The 19,764-nt window shown below is 43.9% G+C and overlaps 1 protein-coding gene across 6 annotated transcripts in view; it reads right to left on the reverse strand.

Moving 5' to 3' along the window:
• The window catches only part of ANKS1A (ankyrin repeat and sterile alpha motif domain containing 1A), a 296,375-nt gene that overhangs the window by 13,332 nt on the left and 263,279 nt on the right, over window positions 1–19,764 (reverse strand). For all 6 annotated transcript variants that reach the window (XM_057494084.1, XM_057494081.1, XM_057494083.1 and 3 more), the window contains 3 exons: window positions 1,617–1,715; window positions 588–740; window positions 330–437 (listed from right to left, as the gene is read on the reverse strand). In XM_057494084.1, coding sequence (XP_057350067.1) covers window positions 330–437; window positions 588–740; window positions 1,617–1,715 — 360 coding nt within the window. The remainder of the gene's footprint in view (window positions 1–329; window positions 438–587; window positions 741–1,616; window positions 1,716–19,764) is intronic.

Genomic DNA, 19,764 nt, shown 5'->3' on the forward strand with positions numbered 1-19,764 from the left:
CCAGTCCTGCTGTGTATTCCAAGCTTTGTCTCAGGTTCATGTCAGCCTGCCTGAAAGGGGGCCCCTCCGCCTCTGCTGAAGTTAACACTTGGCAGCACCCAGTCACCTGGATATTGTTTTCTTACTTTGCCCAACACTTTACCTGCTACCAATATGTAGACTGGGCCCTTGGTTAGGGGCCATGCCATCTCAAGCTTCGCTGATGAAGACGGGAGGCATGTCGCTGATGCATAACCAACCCCCGCTGTGCTCCGCTCTCGGTCTGGGCCCAGAGGCACACTGAACAACACAAGAGAACACAAATCCTTGTCCATCCCTCCTCAACTCACTCTCAGCTGGGAGAACCGTGGGGGCTTCTGAGGCGGCTCCTCGTAGGGTCTGTCTGCGAGGGAGGCGATGATGCGCTTGCGATGGCCGAGCAGGTGAACCTTTAGAACCTGGATGGGGTGAGAAGCAAGGGAAGGATCAGGCAGGGCCCAGGTCAAGTGCCCTCCAGCTGACCTCACCCCTCACAGGCCAAGCTGGCAGCCCAGAGATGCTCGTACTTAAGAAGTGGCCAAGCCAGCCTGAACACAGGCTGTACTCACGTTGACAAGCTCCAGTTCCCAGAGGTTCTTCACAGTGTCAACAGAGCTGTAGCCACTCGACAGAAAGGAATGGATGTAGTCCTGCAGCCCCAGAGATTCCAGCCAGGAGGGCACTGATGGGGGGCTGTTTCCATCACAGCCCAGAGCCTTCACCTGTAGGGCAAGGGGAGGTAGGACTGACATCTCAGCACTCATGGACAGGACACCAGGGACCAGGGGCTCCAGCCAGCACACAGACCACACTGGGGCAGGTCTAAGACAGCTCCTGAGGGCCAAGGAGGGGCCTGTGGGCCTGGGTCCTCAGTACCCTGAGCCCTCCCTCAGACAGTCCTTTCCATCACCACTGTGGTCTCGGCTTCCCCATCTGAGAAGTGGGGGCCACCAGAGCACTCCAAGTCTGGGGAAGACAGCCCTACATATAAGGCTAGATGGGGAGGAGGGTTTGCAGGCTCCCCACTGTGCTCTGACAAGATCACTGACCTGGTGGGACAAGAATATGGCGTGTGTCTGTGAGGCAGGTATTGGCCTCACTGCTGGGACTTGTTTGTGCTTCCTGAGCTCTGGACACGTAGAAGGGACAAGCACAGTCGAGGGGGAGGCTTAGGACTACCAGCACCTGGATCCAGGCAGAGTGTGCCTGCCTGTTGCTCTGAGCGCCCCAGGGCCTTCCTGGGGAGGGCCTGACAGCAGGGGTCAAGGCAGGCTACCTGATCTTGAGTAAGTCAGGAGAGACCCCTAAGGGGCTCCAGCAGACAGGCCAAGCCTGTGGGCATCAGCTCTCATGGCAGGCAGAGGTCTGGAGCTTCCCTCCTGAGCCTAGGCCAGGTCCTCAGTTGTCCCTAGTGCTCTGATGACTCTCCAGGGACTCTACATGTGACATGTAAAAAGGACTGTATGCTGCCGTGGGATTCCCATAAGGAGGGTGGGCAATGGCAGAGATCTGCACGCCCCAGCCCCAGCTCCTTCCCCTTCTGGGTCCAGCTAGTGGGAGGCGATGGCCCTGGCTTTGGCACAGCTGCCAGCAGTCACCTTGGGTAGGGACCTTGCAGCCTGCAGCAGCTTCCGCCGGTGCTGGGAGTCACTGATGCCAATCTCCCGCAGGTCTTGCTCTTCCATCACATTAGACCCCTGGAAGCAAAAAGGAGAACATGAGGGCCCTCCTGAACTGCTAGCCACTGGCTACCTGGGAGCCAGCCTTTTGCAGGCCCTCGCCAAACTCCTCTCTATTGCCACAAGCACCAAGAGGCCTATGCAAGCAGGAGGCTGAGGAAGCAACAGACACATCTGCCCAGACTGCCCGCTCCCACCTGAGTGGCTCCCAGGGCAGCTGGACAGTGCTGGGGCTCAAGAGCAGGCAGAGGGTGCCAACCTGGCCCAAACAGACAGGATGAGGGCAGGCAGTGAATGCTCAGGCTTGGGCACAAGCCGTAGCCCACCTCTGCATGTATGTGCATTTCCCCGGGGAGCAGGTCCCACAACCATCCAAGGACTAACCCGAAGGGTCCACACAGATGTGCTTTCCCAATTCGGAGGCTACAGCTGGTGGCAGAGGCAGGCACCCAAGGAACCAACCTCTCCATGGCTCAAGGCTGGGACAGCCACACAAGCTTCTCTGCCCGGGAAAGGAGGCAGGGAGGGTCAGAGCTGAGCCCAGGTAGGGTGGCTTTCCCTGACCTCCACTGAACCTGACAGGGCCCCCACTGCTCGGCACTAAGTGTGGCAGCGGTGTGAGGAGGAAGGATGGTTGTTACTGCGTCTTATTGCATGACAGGCTGAGCGCTTCTACAAGGGTCCATCTCATTTCATGCTCACACCCTGTGTGTTAGGTTGTTTTAATCCCGTTTTTACAGAGGAGGAAAATGAGGCACATAGAAGCCAGAAATGTGCCTGAAGTCACACATCTTGTGGTGGAGCTAAGATTTAAGGCAGTCTGACTGTCCTCCCACTCCTAACACCTATGATGCTGTCTTTCATAACTCACAATAGTGTCATGATAGGTTGTTTCAGATGATAATACATGAGATTCACAGTTCTGCCCTGCCTTTAGCCACAGTGCTCTGAGAGGCAACAACTGTTAGCACTCTCCTGGGGGTCACTCCACAGCCCAGTTGGGCACACACACACATGTGTACACTTACTTCATTTGTATACACATGTAATTCTTGTGTTGCTTTTTGACACCTTATTCTTACTACTTAATATACAAGCACACCTTGGAGATATTGTGGGTCTGGTTCCAGACACCAGAAAAATGTGAATATTGTAATAAAATGAGTCCAGTGAATTTGCTAGTTTCCCAGTGCATGTGAAAGTTATGTTTACCTATGCTGTAGTCTGCTAAGTGTGCAATAGCATTATGTCTAAAAATAATTTAAAATACTTGCTAAAACATGCTAATTATCATCTGAGCTTTCAGCTTGTGTTAATCTTTTTGCTGGTGGAGGGTCCTACCTCGATGTTGGTGGGTGCTGAAGGGTGGGGTGGCTGTGGCAATTTCTGAAAATAAGACAATGAAGTTGTCTCATTGACTGACTCTTCTTTTATGAATGATTTCTCCACAGCATGTGATGCTGTCTGACAGCATTTTACCCACAGCAGAACTTCCTTCAAAACAAGTCAATCCTCTCAGACCCTGCTGCTGCCTTATCAACTAGGTTCATGTAATATTCTGAGTCCTTTGTTGTCATTTCAACCATCTTCACAGCATCTTCATCAGGGGTAGATTTCATCTCCAGAAACGACTTGCTTTGCTTTATTCACAACAGGCAATTCTCCGTCCGACCAAATTTGATCATGAGATGTCAGCAATTCAGTCACATCCTCAGGCCCCAATTCAATTCTAGTTCTCTTGCTATTTCCACCACTTACGCAGTCATCTCCTCCACTGAAGTCTTGAATCCCTCAGAGTCATCCATGTAGGTTGGAATCAACTTTTCCAAACTCCTGTTAATGTTGATATTTGACGTCTTCACATGAATCACATAAATTTTAATGACATTTAGAATGGTGAATTCTTCCAGAGGGTTTTCAATTTACTCTGCCCAGATCCATAAGAGGAATCACTCTCTATGGAAGCTATAGTTTCATGACATATATTTATTAAATAATAAGACCTGAAAGTTGCAATGATTCCATGACCCAAGGGCTGCAGAACAGATGCTGTATTAGCAGTGAAAACAATGTTCATCTCATATCTCCAACAGAGCTCTTGGATAACCAAGTGCATTACCAATGCATAGTAATAAAAAGGAATCTTTTTTCTGAGCAGTAAGTCTCAACAGTGGATTTAAATTATTCAGTAGAGCATTTTGTAAACAGATGTGCTGTCATCTGAGCTTTGTGGTTCCGTTTACAGAGCACAGGCAGAGTAGCTTTAGCATCCCTTAAGGGCCCTAGGATTTTCAGAACGGTCAATAGGCACTGGCTTCCATTTACAATCACAAGCTGCATGAGCCATAAATGAGAGAGTCAGCCTGTCCTTTGAACTTTTGAAGGCAGGCACTGACTTCCCCTTTCCAGCTATGAAAGTCTTACTTGGCATCCTCTTCCAATGGAAGCTGTGTGGTCTACACTGAAAATCTGTTGTTTAGTGCAGCCACCTTCATTAATGACCTTAGCTAGATCTTCTGGAGAACCTTCTGCAGCGTCTCCATCAGCACTTGCTGCTTCACCTGGCACCTTGATGTTATGGAGATGGCTTCTTTCCTCACACCTCACGAACCAACCCGTGCTAGCTTCCAACCTTTCTTCTGCAGCTTCCTCACATCTCTCCGCCTTCCTAGAATTGTAGAGTTAGAGCCTTGCTCTAGATTAGGCTTTCGTTTAAGGGAAGGTTGTGGTTGGTTTGATCTTCCATCCAGACCACTCACACTTTCTCCATATCAACAACAGGCTGTTTCACTCTCTTATCATTTGCATGTTAACTGGAGTAGCACCTTTAATTTCCTCCCAGAACTTTTCCTTTGCATTCACAACTTGGCCAACTGTTTGGTGCAAGAGGCCTAGTTTTTGGACAGTCTAGGCTTTCAACATGCCCTCCTCACTAAGTTTACTCACTTCTAGCTTTTGACTTAGAGTAAGACATGTGCACCTTTTCCTTTGGCTTGAACCCTTAAAGGTCATTCTAGAGTTATTAATTGGCCTAATTTCAATACTGTCATCTCAGAGAACAGGGAGGCCCAAGGAGGGGGAGAGACAAGGGAACAGTAGGTTTGTAGGACAGTCAGAACACACACAACATTCATCAATTAAGTTCGCTGTCTAATATGTGCATGGTTTTAGGTACCCTAAAAAAATTACAATAGTAACACGAAAGATCACTGATCAAAGATTACCATAACAAATATAATAATAGTTTAAAAATCTGAAATATTGTGAGAATTAACAAAATTCGACACCACAGAAGTAAGCAAATATTGTTGGAAAAAGGGCGCCGATAAGATTGCTCAACTGCAGGGTTGCCACAGACTTTTAACTTGTTAAAAACCAATTGAAAAACTTCGGTATCTGTGAAGTGCAGTAAAATGAGGCAATGCCTGTTACACAGGAGACAGCTCCACATCAATATATGCAGAACTGCCTTTTTCTTTTTTTTTATAATGTTTTTATTAAGGTATGATTGATATACACTCTAATGAAGGTTTCACATAAAAAAACAGTGTGGTTACTACATTTACCCATATTATCAAGTCCCCACCCACACCCCAATGCAGTCACTGTCCATTAGTCCTGCCTCTTTTTCTAAAGCTGCACCATCACCTAGGGATTGGACACATTATAAATTATTTAACCAGTTCCCTGTGAAGGATGATTGTTTCCAATTTCTGTTTCTACGCAAGTTGCTGTATGAATACCCCTGTAGATGTCATTTCTAGATGGTTATCAAGAAGAGAAATTGCTTGGTTAAAAAAGGGTATGTGAATTTAGAAGTCTGGTATTTATACTCCCGTCAATGGTATGACTGTAGATGCCTTACATGGCAGCAACACTGGAGAAACAGCTGATCACAGCATGTTTCTTATCATGGTAACTGCACTCCTAGGGAGCTGGAGCACCTTTTCACATTTTATCTATCAAGCATTCACATAGCACTTACCCCCAACTCCATGTTCTATGTGCTTTATGCCCGCTGACCCATTTAGTAGCAGGGACTCCCATTTTATAGTTCAGGAAGCAGGGCCTGGAGAGCAGGGTCACATGGTATGTACACATAGGGCTGGGATGCCCCCCAGTGCTCTTGTCTGCATGTATGGGGAGCATCTGTAGTTTCTTTCCAGGGGTTACCTGCTTATATCCTTCAGGTGTTTGTCCATAGGCTTGTTGGTCTCTTCTGTATTTGACTTGTGGGAATTCTTTAAAGTAAGGAAATTAATCTTTCAAATAAAAGATGCATTGAGACATTTGTTTTTCCAGTCTGTCATTTCATTTCACTTTTACGTTGCCTTTGTGCAGAAATCTGTTTGAATGAACCTGAATGCACTCAACTTTTCTTGTAGAGATTCTCAGTTCTGTCAGTCTTAGACCTCCCCCTCCAGTATTTTTAAACAATTCTTCTACATTTTCTTCCTGTAATTTTAGTTTCATTTTTACAATTAAATCTTTACCGGATCTGGAATTTATTATGATATGAGGTTTAAAGGTCAGGATCCACTTTTTTCCCAGGCAACAAGTTCTCCATTTCTTGAATGAGCTATCTTTTCCCACCAATCTGAAATGACCTCTGATGTATCCTAAATTCCTGTGTTCCCAAGACTCTTTCTGGACTTTCTGTTCTACTGAGGTGGTTACTGCTTACACCCACTTCATAGATGGAAAAGTAACTGGGGTCAGCTTATGACCATTACCTGGTGGCCTCACCTTTGTACCTGAGCTGTGGTGACTGCTGGTGCAGGAGCCTCCCCAGGCCCTGTGCATGGTGACAAAAACTGCCTCAAAGAGAACACTTTCCAAGCCTTACATTTAAGAGCGCCCAGGTGACAAGAGCTCTGAATTCAGGAAGTAAGCTCTCTGCTCAGGCCACACAGTACACTCCTGTACTGGGACATCATGGGAGACGTGGGCCTGCAAGAAGTCCTGAAGGCATAAGGAACATTCCAGGTCTGAGGCCAGCTCCTAAGTCACCCCTGAATTCAGGAGTCACCACACTGAGTTCCTGTGGTTGCTCTGAGCCCCAATGTAGAGTGTGCTGATGGGGTAAGGCAGAGAGAGTTGGCCACCTGCTCAGACTTTCTACTTGATGAGGACAGCTGAGTGAGGACCTAAACTGACCCACACAGTGGACCCTGGTGGGAGAAGCACCACAGTAACTTCCTGAACTCTTACTGTAACCCCAACATTTACTTATAAACTGTCACAAGCTTTTAGAGCAACATTAATGCAGAATGGAAGGCTGACAACCAGGAAAACCAGACCTAATTGGAGATAGGCCCTTCCTTAACCAGACCTCCAGTCAGGAGAAAAGTTCTGCGGAGAAAGAGGCAAATAGAAACCAAACCAAACCATAGGATGTGATGGAAAATGAAAGCAAACAGTTGCCAGAGCATGTCCTGGGGGAGATGCATCCAGATTCCCTGAACTTGCGACATCTACCTTCTGGGATTAGTTTGCATGCTGAGTGCACGGTGCTCCAAACTGTCAAAGGCAAGAGACATCCTGGAAGTTACCACACCTGCTTACTGAGGGAGAAAAGAGCCCCTGCTGTTAGAGGACTCTGCACGAGGAGAGCTATGGGGGAAAAAGGACTGTCTTGGCAAAGCTAATGTTCATCAAGAGCTGACTCTAGCCAGGCCCTATTCTGCATCCTCAGTGAGCTAATAACTAGGGAGCTAACAAAGCAGAACAGCTCACTGACCTAAGCATTTCAGTTAATGAAGATTTTCCTTAGATTTTTTAAACGTTTCTAACTGAAACTTGAAACGCATACTCTGTTGACACCCAGCCTGGTTGGATTCAGTCCCTGAGGAATAGGGGACAGGAGAGCTCGTGGAAGTAGAGGTGGTCTCCTCCTCCTGGTTGCTGGGCCTTGGCCCCTTGCTGTCCTGCCATTCAGTCCTTACAACCACCTGGCAGGCGTTTACACTGCTCCCTGCTTTACATGGCCAGTGTGGTGCAGGATGCCTACCTTCTTGGCCATGGCCAGCTTTCTAGACATTGAAGGAAGAACATGACAAGCAGGGGTCCTCAGGGTCACTGAGCTCTGGGCACAAGAGCTCCCTGCACACCCTCTACTGTCTTGCGGGGGAGATGACATAAGAACAACATGGGTCCTGACCACATCCTGGCACTCTGCTGGGGCTTTATATTTGTTACCTGAAAAAATTTCACCAGTAAACCTTTGAGATACAAACTGCCTACATTACATAAAGACACGGAGGCTCAGAGAGTTTAAGTGACTAACCCAAGGTGACAGAGCTCGTGAGTGGCAAAGGGACAGTAAAACTTCCATCTGACAAACTCTGAAGTCACATTTCAGGCTCTTCCCACTTGGTCAGACGAAGTGAAGTAAGGAAGGTGCAGCTGCAGCAGGCTGAGTACCCAAGCAGGGACTCTGTCCCAGGGCTGGGGGCAGGGCCCTTTCTCAGTGTGAGAACTCCAGGCTGCCCTGCCTGCCCCAGAACCACATCACTCAGTCTAGAATAAATGTCCCTGCCATACAGAGGAGCTGAATAGACATTTCTCTAAAGAAGAAATTCAGATGTCCAACAGCCACATGAAAAGATGCTCCACATTGCTTGTCATCAGAAAAATGCAAATAAAACCACAATGAGATATCACCTCACACCAGTAAGGATGGCTGCCATCCAAAAGACAAACAACAACAAATGTTGGCAAGGTTGTGGAGAAAGGGGAACCCTCCTACACTGCTGGTGGGAATGTAAATTAGTTCAACCATTGTGGAAAGCAGTATATGGAGGTTCCTCAAAATGCTCAAAATAGAAATACCATTTGACCCAGGAATTCCACTTCTAGGAATTTAGCCTAAGAATGCAGCAGCCCAGTTTGAAAAAGACATATGCACCCCTATGTTTATCGCAGCACTATTTACAATAGCCAAGAAATGGAAGCAACCTAAGTGTCCATCAGTAGATGAATGGATAAAGAAGATGTGGTACATATACACAATGGAATATTACTCAGCCATAAGAAGAAAACAAATCCTACCATTTGCAACAACATGGATGGAGCTAGAGGGTATTATGCTCAGTGAAATAAGCCAGGCAGAGAAAGACAAGTACCAAATGATTTCACTCATCTGTGAAGTATAAGAACAAAGAAAAACTGAAGGAACAAAACAGCAGCAGAATCACAGAACCCAAGAATGGACTAACAGTTACCAAAGGGAAAGGGACTAGGGAGGATGGGTGGGAAGGGAGGGATAAGGGAGGGGAAAAAGAAAGGGGGCCTTATGATTAGCATGAATACTGTTGTGGGAGGGTACGGGGAGGGCTGTACAACATCGAGAAGACAGGTGGTGATTATATAGCATCTTGCTACACTGATGGACAGTGACTGTAGTGGGGTGTGTGTGGGGGACTTGGTGAGGTGGGGAGCCTGGTAAACATAGTGTTCTTCATGTAATTGTAGATTAATGATAGCAAAAAAAAAATGTCCCTGCCATAGAACTGCCCTCCTACCTACCTTTCCTCCACCTCTGGGGAGGGGGCAATGCTGCCTTTTTAACTGATAGAACCCAAACTCTACATGCTGACTGGACCCAGAGATAGGTGTGGGGAGGGCTTGCCAAGGCCTCACAGAAGGAGAAACAGGATCAGGATGAGGGCCCAGGCCCCTGGATACACGGGCCATTCCAATCTGTTGAATGATTAGGCCAAGGGACTTCAGCATGCAGGGGCCTGGAGCAGGCTGACTATGGGGGTGGCCAGTCCAGCTTGGAGCTTATGCAGGATAGGGTGATCCACTCCACAGAATGACATGCACAAGTGCACACCACCAAGGAAGGGTGTCCCAACGAGAAGGCACAGGTGACAAGCAGTGTCCACTCTGGTGGCTGTCATTACCTTTACTCTCCTTCAGCCCAATCCATTTGGATGATTTCTTCTTCTACCACTTTCTGTCACTGGGTCCATCAATAGGTGCAGAAGGTGGTACCTTGAGAGATTCTCAAGATAGTGGTGTGAGTAGGGTGGCAGAAATCTCCCAAAACCATACATATTTTGAAAATACAGCAAATATAACTATTCCTAAAAGAGTGACCAGAAGATACAGTACAACAGCTAGGCTACAGCTACATCTGCGAGAACTCAGCATCTCACAGAAAGGGTAAGATACAAAGCTGTGACCCAGCAGGACCCGAGCACTCTCCCCACCCCAGCTCACTGGCGGGAGGAAAAGAATCAGATTGGGAGGGAGTGGAAGCACAGGAATGCTAAATAACCAGCCCTAGTAATCTGCACTAGGAGCACAGACACACATTGCATGGTGTACTGGATGTTAGAGGAACGGAAAAGCAAAATCTGAGACTAAGACTGTGAACAGATTCCCACAGCTGGCTGCCCTGGGACAAAAGAAAAGCGGGCACTTTAAAGTCTTAAAGGGACAAGGGTTTAACAGGTGGACAAAATCGTCCTGGCACACTCAGCCCAGCAGGTTGGGAACTTTAAGGAATATCAGGTGTCCTAACCCCCTGGGTGGCAGCGCAGCACCAAACTCCCTCACAGTGATAAGCAGCCTGCTGTTCATGTCCCCCCACCGGCATTGCAAGGGAAGTGGCTGACCCACCATTGCTGCGGAGCAACCAGGGAACAGTCACGCCAACAGCAACCACACAGAGGCTTCTCCCAGCGCATGGCTAACCGGGCCAGACCCAGAGGCTGGCCTGGCCCACAGTCAACTGACAGAGAGCAGACTGGCGCAGAGTCCTGAAAGCATGAAGGGGCACCATTCTCGCGGGAGAACACACGCCGCTAACCTGTGACCCCTGCCAGTGCCCCAGGGCATTCAGAGGACCACTCCGCCCAAGGCAGCCCAGGGGATTAACCCAGAGGCAGCTCCCTGTGTGCAGTTGACTGGCACAGGCAGCGGAGACAGGCAAGGTGACCAGCAAGCAGGAAGGGACTTTATTCTCCCAGCTGACACATGCGCCACTGGCCAGTGATCACTTCCATCACCATGAAAAGGCAGAATAACCTTGTTCAGTACAAAATCCCTCAAATACCAGAGAGACGGCCCGGTGAGAGCAAAATCACCGATCTTCCTGAAAAAGAAATCAAAATAGAAGTCACAAGCATGTTGATGGAGCTACAGAGAAATATGCAAGAGTTAAGAGATGAATTCCAGAGGGAGATAACAGAAATGAAACAAACAATGGAAGGATTTAAGAGCAAACTGGATGAGGTGAAAGAGACTGTTCATGGAATACAAATCAGAGAATAGGCATACAGAGAAACTGAGGCAGAGAGAGATAAAAGGACTTCTAAGAATGAAAGAATATTAAGAGAACTGTGTGACCAATCCAAACGGAACAATATTCGCATTATAGGGGTACCAGACGAAGAAGAGAGAGAAAAAGGGATAGAAAGTGCCTTTGAAGAAATAATTGCTGAAAACTTGCCCAAGTTGGGGAAGGAAATAGTCTCTCAGACCATGTAAGCACACAGATCTCCCAACACAAGGGACCCAAGGAGGACAACACCAAGAGATATAATATATTAAAATGGCAAAGAACAAAGAAAAGGACAGAGTATTAAAAGTACCCAGAGAGAGAAAAAAGATCACATACAAAGGAAAACCCATTAGGCTATCATCAGACTTCTCAGAAGAAACCTTACAGGTCAGAAGAGAATGGCATGCTATCTTCAAGGCAATGAAACAGAAGGGCCGCGAACCAAGAATACTGTATCCAGCAAGATTATCCTTTAAATTTGAATGAGGGATTAAACAATTCCCAGATAAGCAAAAGTTGAGGGAATTTACCTCCCACACATCTCTACAGTGTATTTTAAAGGGACTGTTCTAGATGTAAGTGCTCCTAAGGCTAAACAGATGTCACCAGAGAAAATAAAACCACAGCAAAGAAAGTAGACCAACAAAATACTACCTAATGCAAAATAAAATCAGCTATCCACAAAGCAGTCAGGGGAAAAACAAAAGAGTGCAGAATAAAACACCTACCATATAAAGAATGGAGGAGGAAGAAAAAGAAGGGAGAGAAATAAAGAATAATCAGACTGTGTTTATAAGAGCATAGTGAGTTAAGTTAGATGGTTAGATAGTAAAGAACCTACCCTTGAACCTTTGGTAACCAAAAACCTAAAGCCTACAATGGCAATAAGTACATATCTTTCAATAGTCACCCTAAATGTGAATGGACTGAATGCACCAATCAAAAGACACAGAGTAATAGAATGGATAAAAAAGCAAGACCCATCTATATGCTGCTTACAAGAAACTCACCTCAAACCCAAAGACATGCACGGACTAAAAGTCAAGGGATGGAAAAAGATATTTCACACCAACAACAGGGAGAAAAAAGCAGGTGTTTCAGTACTAGTATCAGACAAAAGACTTCAAAACAAAGAAAGTCACAACAGATAAAGGACATTACATAATGATAAAGGGGGCAGTCCACCAAGAGGATATAACCATTAGAAATATCTATGCACCCAAAGCAGAAGCACCAACATATGTGAAACAAATACTAACAGAATGAAAGGAGGAAACAGAATACAATGCATTCATTTTAGGAGATTTCAACACACCACTCACTCCAAAGGACAGATCCACCACACAGAAAATAAGTAAGGACACATAGGCACTGAACAACACACTAGAACAGATGGAGTTAAAAGACAGCACTCTTGATGCATTTTTTATTTCAGTTTGCTAACATTTTGTTGAGTATTTTTGCATCTATATTCATCAGGAATTTTGGTCTGTAGTTTTCTTTTTTTGTGGTGTCTTTGCCTGTGTTTCGTATTAGGGTGAAGCTGGTTTCATAGAATGAGTTTGGGAGTATTCCCTCCTCTTCCGTTTTTTGGAATACTGTAAGGAAAATGAGTATTACGTCTTCTCTAAATGTCTGATAAAATTTGTGGTGAGTCCATCTGGTCTGGGGGTTTTGTTTTTGGGTAGTTTTTTTGATTACCAATTCAATTCATTGCTGGTAATTGGTCTGTTTAGATTTTCTGTTTCTTCCTTGATCAGTTTTGGAAGGTTGTATTTTCTAGAAAGGTATCCATTTCTTCTAGGTTATCCAGTTTGTTCGCATATAGATTTTCATAGTATTATCTGATAATTATTTGTATTTCTGTGGTGTCTGTTGTGAATTTTCCTTTCTCATTTCTGATTCTGTTTATGTGTGTAGATTTTCTTTTTCTCTTAATAAGTCTGGCTACAGGTGTATCTGTTTTTTTTTTTTCTCAAAGAACCAGCTCTTACTTTCATTGATTTTTTTCTATTGTTTTATTCTTCCAATTTTATGTATTTCTCCTCTGATCTTTATTATGTCCCTCCTTCTGCTGACTTTAGGCCTCATTTGTTCTTCTTTTTCCAGTTTCAATAATTGTGACTTTAGACTATTCATTTGGGATTGTTCTTCCTTCTTTGGATTTCTATAAACTTTCCTCTTAGAACTGCCTTCTCTGTGTCCCACAGATGACATGATATTGTAGAAAACAAACCCTAAAGAATCCACTCCAAAATTACTACAACTAATACCTGAATTCTGCAAAGTTGCAGGATACAAAATTAATACACAGAAATCTGTTGCATTCCTATAGACTAACAATGAACTAGCAGAAAGAGAAATCAGGAAAACAATTCCATTCACAATTGCATCAAAAAGAATAAAATACCAAGGAATAAACCTAACCAAGGAAGTGAAAGACCCAAACCCTGAAAACTATGAGAAACTCTTTTTTTGTATCATTAATTTACAATTACATGAGGAACACTATGTTTACTAGACTCCACCCTCCACCAAGTCCCCCGCACATAACCCATTAGTCACAGCCCACAAGCATAGTAAGATGCTGTAAAATCACTACTTGTCTTCTCTGTGTTGAACAGCCCTCCCCATGCCCACGCCCCACATTAAGCATGCTAATCGTAAGGCCCCCTTTCTTCTTCCCCTTCCTTCTCCCTCCCTTCCCACCCATCCTCCCCAGTCCCTTTCCCTTTGGTAACTGTTAGTCCTTTCTTGGGTTCTGTGAATCTGCTGCTGTTTTGTTCCTTCAGTTTTTCTTTGTTCTTATACTTCACAGATGAGTGAAATCATTTGGTACTTGTGTTTCTCCACCTGGCTTATTTCACTGAGCATAATACCCTCTAGCTCCATCCATGTTGTGGCAAATGGTAGGATTTGTTTTCTTCTTATGGCTGAGTAATATTCCATTGTGTATATGTACCACCTCTTCTTTATCCATTCATCTACTGATGGACACTTAGGTTGCTTCCATTTCTTGGCTATTGTAAATAGTGCTGCGATAAACATAGGGGTGCATCTGTCTTTTTCAAACTGGGCTGCTGCATTCTTAGGGTAAATTCTAGAAGTGGGATTCCTGCACCAAATGGTATTTCTATTTTGAGTTTTTTGAGAAATCTCCATACTGCTTTCCACAATGGTTGAACTAATTTACATTCCCACCAGCAGTGTAGGAGGGTTCCCCTTTCTCCACAACCTCGCCAACATTTGTTGTTGTTTGTCTTTTGGATGGTGGCGATTCTTACTGATGTGATATCACATTGTGATATCTCATTGTGGTTTTAATTTGCATTTGTCTGATGACTAGCGATGTGGAGCATCTTTTCATGTGTCTGTTGACCATGTGAATTTCTTCTTTGGAGAACTGTCTGATCAGTTCCTCTGCCCATTTTTTAATTGGATTATTTGCTTTTTGTTTGTTCAGGTGTGTGAGCTCTTTATATACTTTGGATGTCAACCCTTTATTGGATTTGTCATTTATGAATATATTCTCCCATACTGTAGGATGTCTTTTTGTTTTATTGGTGGTGATCTTTGCTGTACAGAAGCTTTTCAGCTTGATATAGTCCCACTTGTTCATTTTTGCTTTTGTTTCCCTTGCCTGGGGAGATATGTTCATGAAGAAGTCGCTCATGTTTATGTCCATGAGATTTTTGCTTATGTTTTTACCAAAGAGTTTTATGGTTTCATGGCTTACATTCAGCTCTTTGATCCACTATGAATTTACTTTTGTGTATGGGGTTAGACAGTGATCCAGTTTCATTCTCTTACATGTAGCTGTCCAGTTTTGCCAACATCAGCTGTTGAAGAGGCTGTCAGTTCCCCATTGTATGTCCATGGCTCCTTTGTCATACATTAATTGACCATGTATGTTTGGGTTAATGTTTGGAGACCCTATTCTGTTCCACTGGTCTGTGGCTCTGTTCTTATGCCAGTACCAAATTGTCTTGATTACTGTGGCTTTGTAGTAGAGCTTGAAGTTGGGAAGCAAGATCCTTCCCACTTTATTCTTCCTTCTCAGGATTGCTTTGGCTACTCGGGGTCTTTGGTGGTTCCATATGAATTTTTGAACTATTTGTTCCAGTTCATTGAAGAATGCTGTTGGTAATTTGATAGGGATTGCATTAAATCTGTAGATTGCTTTGGACAGGATGGCCATTTTGACAATATTAATTCTTTCTAGCCAAGAGCATGGGATGTGTTTCCATTTGTTAGTGTCCTCTTTAATTTCTCTTAAGAATGTCTTGTAGTTTTCAGGGTATAGATCTTTCACTTTCTTGGTTAGGTTTATTCCTAGGTGTTTTATTCTTTTTTATGCAGTTGTGAATGGAATTGTTTTCCTATTAGTTCATTGTTAGTGTATAGGAAAGCCTCAGATTTCTGTGTATTAAGTTTATATCCTGCAACTTTGCTGTATTCTGATATCAGTTCTAGTAGTTTTGGAGTGGAGTCTTTAGGGTTTTTTATGTACAATATCATGTCATTTGCAAATAGTGACAGTTTGACTTCCTCTTTACCGATTTGGATTCCTTGTATTTCTTTGTTTTGTCTGATTGCCGTGGCTAGGACCTCCAGTACTATGTTGAATAACAGTGGGGAGAGTGGGCATCCCTGTCTTGTTCCTGATCTTAAAGGAAATGCTTTCAGCTTCTCACTGTTAAGTATAATGTTGGCTGTGGGTTTGTCATATATGGCCTTTATTATGTTGAGGTACTTGCCCTTTATACCCATTTTGCTGAGAGTTTTTATCATGAATGGATGTTGAATTTTGTCAAATGCTTTTTCAGCATCTATGGAGATGATCATGTGGTTTTTGTCCTTCTTTTTGTTTATGTGGTGGATGATGTTGATGGATTTTCGAATGTTGTACCACCCTTGCATCCCTGAGATGAATCCCACTTGATCATTGCTGTATGATCCTCTTGATGTATTTTTGAATTCAGTTTGCTAGTATTTTGTTGAGTATTTTTGTATCTATGTTCATCAGGGATATTGGTTCGCAATTTTCTTTTTTGGTGGGGTCTTTGCCTGGTTTTGGTATTAGGGTGATGCTGGCTTCATAGAATGAGTCTGCAAGTATTCCCTCTTCTTCCATTTTTTGGAAAACTTTAAGGAGAATGGGTATTATGTCTTCTCTGTATGTCTGATAAAACTGTGGTAAATCCATCTGGCCCGGGAGTTTTGCTCTTTTTTTTGATTACCGATTCAATTTCTTGGTCTGTTTAGATTTTCTGTTTCTTCCTTGGTCAGTTTTGGAAGGTTGTATTTTTCTAGGAAGTTGTCCATTTCTTCTAGGTTTTCCAGCTTGTTTGCCTATAGTTTTTTGAAGTATTCTCTGATAATTCTTTGTATTTCTGTGGGGTCCATTGTGATTTTTCCTTTCTCATTTCTGATTCTGTTGATGTGTGTTGATTCTCTTTTTCTTTTTATAAGTCTGGCTAGGGGCTTATCTATTTTGTTTATTTTCTCAAAGAACCAGGTCTTGGTTTCATTGATTTTTTCTATTGTTTTATTCTTCTCAACTTTATTTATTTCTACTCTGATCTTTATTGTGTCCCTCCTTCTGCTGACTTTAGGTCTCATTTGTTCTTCTTTTTCCAATTTCGATAATTGTTTCTTTAGACTACTCATTTGGGATTGTTCTTCCTTCTTTAAATATGCCTGGATTGCTGTACAGTTTCCTATTAAAAGTGCTTTCACTGCGTCCCACAGAAGTTGTGGCTTTATGTTGTTGTCATTTGTTTCCATATATAGCATGATCTCTATTTTGACTTGTTCGTTGATCCATTGATTATTTAGGAGCATGTTGTTAAGTGTCCATGTGTTTGTGAGCCTTTTTGCTTTCTTTGTACAATTTATTTCTAGTTTTATACCTTTTTGGTCCGAGAAGTTGGTTGGTAGAATTTCAATCTTTTTTAATTTACTGAGGCTCTTTTTGTGGCCTAGTATGTGGTCTGTTCTGGAGAATGTTCCATGTGCACTTGAGAAAAATGTGTATCCTGTTGCTTTTGGGTGTAGAGTTCTCTGTATAGATGTCTATTAGGTCCGTCTGTTCTAGTGTGTTGTTCAGTGCTTCTGTGTCCTTACTTATTTTCTGTGTGGTGGATCTGTCCTTTGGAGTGAGCGGTGTGTTGAAATCTCCTAAAATAAATGCATTGCATTGTATTTCCTCCTTTAATTCTGTTAGTATTTGTTTCACATATGTTGGTGCTCCTGTATTGGGTGCATATATATTTATAATGGTTATATCCTCTTGTTCGATTGAGCCCTTTATCATTATATAATGTCCTTTTTTATCTCTTGTGACTTTCTTTGTTTTGAAGTCTATTTTGTCTGATACTAGTACTGCAACACCTCCTTTTTTCTTCTTATCATTTGCATGAAATAAGTTTTTCCATCCCGTGACTTTTACTCCGTGCATGTCTTTGGGTTTGAGGTGAGTCTCTTGTAAGCAGCATATAGGTGGGTCTTTTTTTATCCATTCTATTACTGTGTGTCTTTTGATTGGTACATTCAGTCCATTTACATTTAGGGTGATTACTGAAAGATATGTACTTATTGCCATTGCAGGCTTTAGGTTCATCATTACCAAAAGTTCCATGTTAGCTTCTTTAGTATTTTACTGTCTAACTTAACTCGCTTATTGAGCTATTATAAACACAGTCTGATGATTCTTTATTCCTCTCCCTTCTTATTCCACCTCCTCCATTCTTTATATGTTAGGTGTTTTTTGTGTGTGTTTGCTCTTTTGTGTTTCCTTTGACTGCTTTTGTGGGTAATTGATTTTATTTTTTGCCTTTAGTTAGTGTTAGATTGTTCTGCTTTCTTTGCTGTGATTATATTTTCTGTGGTGACATCTGTTTAGCCTCAGGAGTGCTTCCATCTAGAGCAGTCCCCCTAAAATACCCTGTAGAGGTGGTTTGTGGGAGGCAAATTCCCTCAACTTTTGCTTGTCTGGGAATTGTTTAATTCCTCCTTCTTATTTAAATGATAATCATGCTGGAAACAGTATCCTTGGTTCAAGTTCCTTCTGTTTCATTGCATTAAATATATCATGCCATTCTCTTCTGGCCTGTAAGGTTTCTGTTGAGAAGTCTGATGATAAACTGATGGGTTTTCCTTTGTAGGTGACCTTTTTCTCTCTCTGGCTCCCCTTAATACTCTGTTCTTGTCTTCGATCTTTGCCATTTTAATTATTATGTGTCTTGGTGTTGTCCTCCTTGGGTCCCTTGTGTTGGGAGTTCTGTGTGCGTCCATGGTCTGAGAGGCTATTTCCTTCCCCAGTTTGGGGAAGTTTTCCACAAATATTTCTTCAAATAAACTTTCTATCCCTTTTTCTATCTCTCCTTCTTCTGGTACCCCTATAATGCGGATATTGTTCCATTTCAATTGGTCACACAGTTCTCTTAATATTCTTTCATTCCTGGAGATCCTTTTATCTCTGTCTGCGTCAGCTTCTCTGTGTTCCTGTTCTCTGATTTCTATTCCATTAATGGTCTCTTGCATCTCGTCCATTCTACTTTTAAGCCCTTTCAGAGATTGTTTTATTTCTGTATTCTCCCTCAGCTCTTGCATATTTCTCTGCAAGTCCTTCAGCATGGTTATGACCTTTATTTTGAATTCTTTTTCAGGAAGATTGGTTAGGTCTATCTCCCCAGGTTCCCTCTCAGGGGAGGATGTCTGTGTGATTCCGGTCTGAATCAAATTCTTCTGCCTTTTCATTTCCATGTGCAGTTGGCACGTGTGTCAGCTGGGAGAACAAAATCCCTTCCTACTTGCTCCTCACGTTCCTGTCCTGGGAGAACGGTGACCCCTAGCTGCTTGTGCTGGGCAGCTGCGCACAGATGGGGTCTTTGATTCTTGCCCAGGCTACTGTGCAGCTCTGCATGGTTGCTGTGGGTGTGGCTGCTTTCAGGCTGCTGCTCTGCTAAAGCGGGGCCGCGCCAGAGGGGGAATGGGCGGCATCCTGTTTATCGCCATGAGGGGCCTCAGAGCTGCGCTGCCACCGGTTAGGGCACCCGGAGTTCCTCAGGATTCCCAGCTGCTGGGCTGAGTGTGCTGGGATGTTTCTGTCCAGCTGTGAGGCCCCTGTCCCTTTAAGGCTTTCAAAAAGCACTCACTTTTGTTTTGTCCCAGGGGCGCCAGCTGTGGGAACCCGCTTGCAGGTTTTACTGTTCCATTTCCCTAGTATCCAGCACACCATGCACTGTAAGTCTGTGCTCCCAGTGCGGATGACTAGGGCTGGGTATTTAGCAGTCCTGGGCTCCCTCTCCCCTCCCTGCTCTGACTCCTCTCTTCCCTCTGGAAGCTGGGGTAAGGGTGTCGTTCTGGTCCTGCCGGGCCGTGGCTTGTATCTTACCCTCTTCGCAAGGCGCTGGGTTCTCGCAGATGTAGATGTAGCCTGGCTGTTGTCCTGTATCTTCTGGTCTCTCTTTTCAGAATAGTTGTATTTGTTGTATTTTCAAAAATATATATGTTTTTGGGAGGAGTTTTCCACTGTCCTACTCATGCCGTCATCTTGCCTCCTCCCTCCTATGAGACACTCTTAAGAGAAATTAAAGAGGACACTAATAAATGGAAATCCATCCCATGCTCTTGGGTAGGAAGAATTAATATTGTCAAAATGGCCATCCTGCCTAAAGGAATCTACAGATTCAATGCAATCCCTATCAAAATACTGACAGCATTTTTCAATGAACTGGAACAAATAGTTCTAAAATTCATATGGAACTACAG

The sequence above is a fragment of the Manis pentadactyla genome, chromosome 16, assembly GCF_030020395.1.
Source record: "Manis pentadactyla isolate mManPen7 chromosome 16, mManPen7.hap1, whole genome shotgun sequence".
Classification (NCBI taxonomy): domain Eukaryota; kingdom Metazoa; phylum Chordata; class Mammalia; order Pholidota; family Manidae; genus Manis; species Manis pentadactyla.